Source organism: Dipteris shenzhenensis, chromosome 6, assembly GCF_047967505.1.
Source record: "Dipteris shenzhenensis isolate YYH24624 ecotype China chromosome 6, Dip_SZ_1.0, whole genome shotgun sequence".
Lineage (NCBI taxonomy): Eukaryota > Viridiplantae > Streptophyta > Polypodiopsida > Gleicheniales > Dipteridaceae > Dipteris > Dipteris shenzhenensis.
In genome coordinates, this window is record NC_141601.1 from 52,089,353 (window position 1) to 52,095,905 (window position 6,553).

Below are 6,553 nucleotides of genomic sequence, written 5' to 3' on the forward strand. Positions count from 1 at the left end.
AGGCCTTGCTTTAAAAGGAGGTAGTGCCACTTCCACTTGTGCCCTCTTGTATTACCTTAAGACTTGACAAAACAAAAAAAAGAAGAAAAGGCATTCCATGTTTGAGCTTCTCAAAAGCAATAATTGGTATGTCAAGAGTACTCTAGAGAGAGGGAGACCCAAAAGCTATGCAGCAAAGGTCATCAGTAACACCATCAATAGCAATGTTGGAGTGGTCTTCACCATCAACAACAGGTATTCACAGGTGCTTCAGATTCCGAGAACCGCCCATGTAACACCGAGCTCGCAGAGGAAACAAGAGTGGGGCTCCGAGTCACATTTCCCAAAAGATGTCCACCACGTACCGAGCCTCGTTTAAGCAGGCTGAGCAAGATTTGACAAACTGAGGTCGTGGACATTCAGATTCGCGGCTGCGCAACTGATTATAACGGACGAAAAGCATTATCTAAGGCAAAGGCCGCAAGGGCTTCTGGAGGAGGGAGCGGAGCTGGGAGGAAGCGGGCAGAGGAGGGGAGGAGGAGGAGGAGGAGAAGGAGGCGGGAGGAGGAGTGGCGGTGGCAGAGGAGGATTTGGTGGAGGGGGAGGGAATGTGAGGGGAGCGGGAGCGAGGGGCGAAGAGGGGGGAGCGTTCGAAGAGGAATCTGAGGGAGGTGCGGGAACGAGAGGGTGAGGGGGAGGGGGAGGAGGCGGCGACGGGCGGAGGAGGAGGAGGAGGGGCGGTGGAGGACGGAGAGGAGAAGGGTGGCGGCGTTCTTCCGAGTGGCGAGGAAGGACGTACGGCGGCGTAGGGGGTGAGCTTATTGGTAGGCGGCGGAACTATCGACGGAGGCGGCGAGGCCGGCGACGAAGAACTCGACGTAAACTGAATCACCAATACGTCGCTCGGCGTTCGGCTCCTGGCCCTGGCGTAGCTGGCCTTTCCGCCGCCGCCTCCCGCCGCCATCTCCATATCCTCCTTCGTCTCTTCCTTGATAGGGAATAGCGAATGTGGCGTCTCCGCCGCCTCGCCCGGCGTCGCCTCCCTCTTCGTCCCCCTAGTCGACCCTGGAAAAAACCCGCCACCCCATGCCGCCTCGCCGCCTCCCCTGCTCATCCCCTCCGCTGCCCTCTTCCTCGCTGTCGTCGCCCCTCGCCCTCCTTCCTTCCAGCAGAATATGTACAACAGCTCCGCCACCAGCGCCACCACCAACGCCCCGAATACCACGCTCAGCCCCACGCCTAGCTCCCGTAGCGAGCTCATCATCTTGCTTCTGCTGGCTCTCTTGCACCTAATGATCTAGCTGTGTGCCTCGCATCTCCTCGACGCCAATTGCTGCCTTCCTGTTCGCAACTCTTCCCCTCTTCCAAGCTGTTCACTTCTACCTGCGCCCTGTTTCCGCTTGCTGCATCTTAACACACTCAGTCACGCACCCCAATCCATATCCGTATTACGCTCCCGATCGCCAAACATTCTCCATCTGTGCGACGTATCTACCCTGTCTGGTTTCGTAAACTGTCGCGGACACCTGTCTAGGAAGGATTAGCAAAGTGGATTTACTTCTGTCCAAACTCTTACGAACTCAAATACCTTTGCTATACCAGTGCACCTCCAAAGGCCCTTTCCTCATCCGATTGAGTATCTTTTGACTGACTCCGCTGATCACAGATGCGCAAGCTGCCGCTTCTCAATCAGGCAACTGCAAGGTATCGGTCCTCTCAAGATTGAATAGGACTCGCAGCGGGAATCTTGCTGGTGAGAAGCCGGCCAATCCCGGACCAAGATTTAGACTCTCCGGCACTTTTTCCTGTCCGAACTGAACAGCGTTTGGATCTCTCACAGACTACAGCGGAAAGAATACTCCGCAAGTGGCGTTCAAAAACTAGTTCTGCAGGAAGCCTCCTAGTCGAGATTCCAATTTGAGATCGGAATGGCCGAGTTGCAAAAGCGACAAGAAGAAAAATTGCGTCTCCTTACAGGCATGAGACCGCCGCTGTTTGACGACACGGAGTACGTCGAAGTATCTGTTTCTGGAGACGACCAATGGAGCACCAAAGCGGGCAGAAAACTGTGAAAAGAATCGACGGAGCGAGTGGTAGCAAAGACCTGTCATCCATCCCAGCGATGCATACGGGACTTGTATTCGTCATCAGTCGTCTCAACTGAGTTCTAGGCTGGTAGCATCTTGCATTGTCCGGCATGATGACCCTCCCAAGGCACGATAACAAAACAAAAGCAATACGTATATTAGGGGTGTCAGTCAGGCATTCTACTACTGCAAGCAGTAAATGCAGGAGGGCGCTCGCAATGTTCCTACGAATTACGAAGGAAGCACGTAAACGAGCAATGCATAGGCCTGGGTGGCGACCGTCGCGAATTTTCCGTTCGACGAACTTGGAGCTGGCCAACGAGCTACAAGGAAGGTGGAGGTGTGCATGGGATCTTGACTGCTGAAGCCCAGGAAATCGAAAGACGATCCAAATTCCAGATTAAAGACCACGGCAGGATTGAAAATCGTAAGGCTGCAAGGCGGACTGACGCAGGGATCTTTTGTTGGCGAGCAAGGCCCATGTTGCTACCAAATCCCTTTGAAAAACCGAAGCATAAAGCGAAAGCTGGGTCGAACTTCGAAGATCCGTTTGTGGGGTGTGCGAGCTTTCTACAAAGCTGGGGCAACAAATCGACGGACGTTAATTTTGCACGGCGTTACGGCAGCTTCTAAGTTCTAAATGCTTGTTGTGGTCGTTTCTCAGAATTTACACGAGATTTCCAGCGTACAATCTACGAGCCCAACTACCATCGCCTTTTGCAGCAGAGTTTGTATGATGCATCCATCATCTTATATCACATGTCCTGCTGGCAGCTGCAGCACATATCAAGCTCTGTAGCACTGATGAGCACGAGATGCGCGTCCATATTACATCGTCCGATCGTCCACGATCCATTGCAAGCTTCCGCAGCTTCTTTTTACCGCGCATCTCAACCATTGTTTCGTCGCTGAAGGTTGATATAACTATAACGTTCATTAGCACCGCCGTGCATCACTTGCAGGCGACGGCTTCTGGGAGCTTTTCATAAAAATTCACACATTCAACGGCCGAATGCCGTCGCCACCTTCAAAGCTGTGCGGCCTTAAACTTGCTGGATGTTTTCGTTTCTGCTCAACTGACAGGTGCTGCCAGGTCTCCCTATGGAATGCCAATCGGCCAGCGTCGATTTCCTGAGCACAGTGCGAATCTTCAAATCCGAACCTTCCTCCTTTAAGTTTTTAACGTTGAGTGCCTCTGCACTTGACAGAAATATGAAGAAGCCTTGCTCTTTTGCGTCACAGGCTGTGCAGAATCCAGATTGGTAGAACCGTAGACGCTGAAATTCGATAAGATCAGCAAATACACAGAAAATTGTCGAGACTCGGACTCATCTTCCCAGATGCCTGCATTTATCGGATCCTCAACCGCCCATTTCTGTGCCTCTGCAAGTTCCTTGAATTTTTATATTGTTTTAAAATTCCCCTCCTCTTTATCGTCATGCGTTCTCTCCCTCTGTCTCTCCCTCCCCCCTTTCTACCCTCACACAATAGTTAACTAGTTCCGGGCAGGTAGGTGTATTGAGCTAGAATATATTTCAATGAATTTCTTTATTATGTTTATATGTTTTAGTGTATAATTTGATTCTAATTGAATTTATAAAATGAAAAGACCAAATGTGACATTAGAAGTACCTTTTTTGGTTTAATGGATGAGGGTTTAACTAGCACACTTCCTATCTTAAAATTATAACACCAAAGAATGTCCCCTTCTTTGGATTTATATCAACTTGCATTTTAGCATATAGTATTTTACAAATATGCAATTTGTATTTTACACATAATCACACATTAGTGTGGAAGGAGAGTTCACATGCTTTCTCTCCTAATTTTATAAGATCATATAGCATTTTGTATTTATTACATAACTACACGTTTTTTTGATGACAGAGTTTGCACAATTTCTTTCTTAAAGCTATAAGACGAAGGAAGGTGCAATTTCTAAGGTTCATTTAAATCGCATTCAAGACATATGAATTTAAATTTAGTACATAGGAGTTTGAATTTAGCACATAAGACTTTTCATCTAGCACATATAATGTTTCATTTAACATAAAATTATATGTTTGTGTGGGAGGAAGTAGGACACTTCTTGTTAAATTATAAGACCAAGGAACGTCCTTTTCTTTGGACTCATATCAGTTTGTATTTAGTAAACAACATTTTTCATATAGCATGTAGCAATACGAATTTAACACTTTATATTTCACACACATAATTTATAACATCTCTACTTTATGTTGATAGCAATTTGAATATAGCATATAGCAATTTGAATGTAGCATATAGCATTTCGAATATAGCACATGGTAAATAGCTCTTTGCATTTTGCACAGGAGTTTTTGTTTAGCAGATATCATTTTGCATATATTTCATACCAATTTGAATTTGGGACATAACACTTTGTATATATTTGGTAGCAATTTGAATTTGGGATATAGCACTTTTCATTTAGCACATATTACTTTCAACTTGCACTTAGCACAAAGCAGTTTCAATTTAGCACTTAGCAATTTGAATTCTGCATATAGCACTTTGCATTTTGCACATGGTACTTCACATTTAGCAGATAACCACACATATAGTGTGGGGGGAGAGTTGGCAGACTTCCTCTCCAAAAATTATAAGACCAAGGAACGTGCCCTTCCTTGGGTTCATATCATTTTGCATTTAGCACATAGTATTTTGGCATATAAGACTTTTCATTTAGCACATAGTACTTTAAACTTGCAATTAGCACAAAGAAGTTTCAATTTGGCACTTAGCGATTTGAATTTTGCACATAGCACTTTGCATTTTGCACATGGTACTTTGCATTTCGCACATAACCGCACGTAAAGTGTGGGGGGAGAGTTGGTACACTTCCTCTCCAAAAATTATAAGACCAAGGAATGTGCCCTTCCTTGGGTTCATATCATTTTGCATTTAGCACATAGTATTTTGGCATACAAGACTTTTCATTTAGCACATAGTACTTTGAACTTGCAATTAGCACAAAGCAATTTGAATTTGACACTTAGCAATTTGAATTTTGCACATAGTACTTTGTATTTTGCACATGGTACTTTACATTTAGCACATAACCACACGTATAGTGTGGGGGAAGAGTTGGCACACTTCCTCTCCAAAAATTATAAGACCAAGGAATGTGCCCTTCCTTGGGTTCATATCATTTTGCATTTTGCACATAGTATTTTGCATATAGCAAGTAGTTACTTGAGTTTGGGATATAGAACTTTGCATTTAGTACATAGCACTTTTCATTTAGGTCATAATGTTAAAATATATTTTATTATCAAAGACACAAAAGAATTTTTTTGATTAATTACCATGAGGAAATTTGTTATTTGAATGCTAATATAAGAAGTTGCTTTTTTTTTCCTACTAATTGATGTTTTCATGTTTGTGAAATTAGTTAAATGCTACCATAGAAGTACCTATTGTAATTCTGTTATCCCAGATCATAGTCCAATGAACAACTTGCAAATTACAAATTGAATAGAGTTGCAAAATAAATTTCAAGATATTTTGCAAAGATAAGAATTTTAAATTTGAGATTTTTTCTTTAAATTTTAGAAACGAGATATGCTAAAGTTAAAGAATTTAACAAAGATTGGAATTCAAAAAATGTAATCTTGACTTTGCATTCTAGAAATGAGATAATTAATTATTGTATTATATAATTAATTAGTACTTTGCATTTTTTAAATAACCACATGTTTTGCTTTCAAAAAAATAAATTTAGCAAATTGCAAAATAAAAATAGCAAATTTCCACTTCAAATCCTTTATAAGATTCCTCAAGATAAAAAACTATACTGACATCTTATCATCATTTCTATGTAAAAGTTAAGAAGACCTTTAGTTTTGTCATCACTAATTTCTCATCTAGCCTTGCTTGCACATGCCTCCAAAACTACAGTAATAGTCACTTTCTCTAGATTTACCCCTTCAATTTGCATCTAAAAATACATTTGGACAGCCTCCCGGCCCTTCTCATGGAAGGCATAAGTTGAAATCATAGCAATGTAGGATAGCACAGCCAGTTTGTTCATTCTCTCAAAGGTCCTTTGCGCATCCTTAGGGACTCCACATTTCCCATACATATGGATCAAAGCATTTCCCACCACAATATTTGGTGTCAAATCTGCTCTTTAGAATGCATTCATGGACCTACCTTCCTTTAGCTAAAGTTGCTTGGCTACTACATGCATTCATAATGCAAATAAAAGTAACCCTGCTTGGCATTACTCCATTTTGCTAAATCTCATCCACAAATTCAAGAGCCTGCTTGAATTGACCATTTTGAGCATGCACTACCATCATAACATTCCATGAAACTACATCTTGCTTTGGCATTTTTTTGAACATTTGCAGTGCATCATCTGAGCTACCACACTCGCCATACATACTGAGATACGTGTGCTAGTGTAGTAGCCTTAGAGAAAGGTTGAGAGATCCATGCTCTTATTGTTGGCAACACATGGGAGT

General features: G+C 43.2%; 1 protein-coding gene across 1 annotated transcript; it reads right to left on the reverse strand.

Annotated features, from left to right (window-relative positions):
* Positions 1-445: 445 nt before the first annotated feature.
* Positions 446-1,644, reverse strand: LOC147901320 (uncharacterized). Its single transcript, XM_087376469.1, has 2 exons — positions 1,579-1,644; positions 446-1,505 (listed from the first exon to the last, which is right to left on the reverse strand). Exon 2 carries the CDS (start codon positions 1,241-1,243, stop codon positions 446-448), a length of 798 nt encoding a protein of 265 aa, XP_087232595.1. The 5' UTR covers positions 1,244-1,505; positions 1,579-1,644.
* Positions 1,645-6,553: the final 4,909 nt, after the last annotated feature.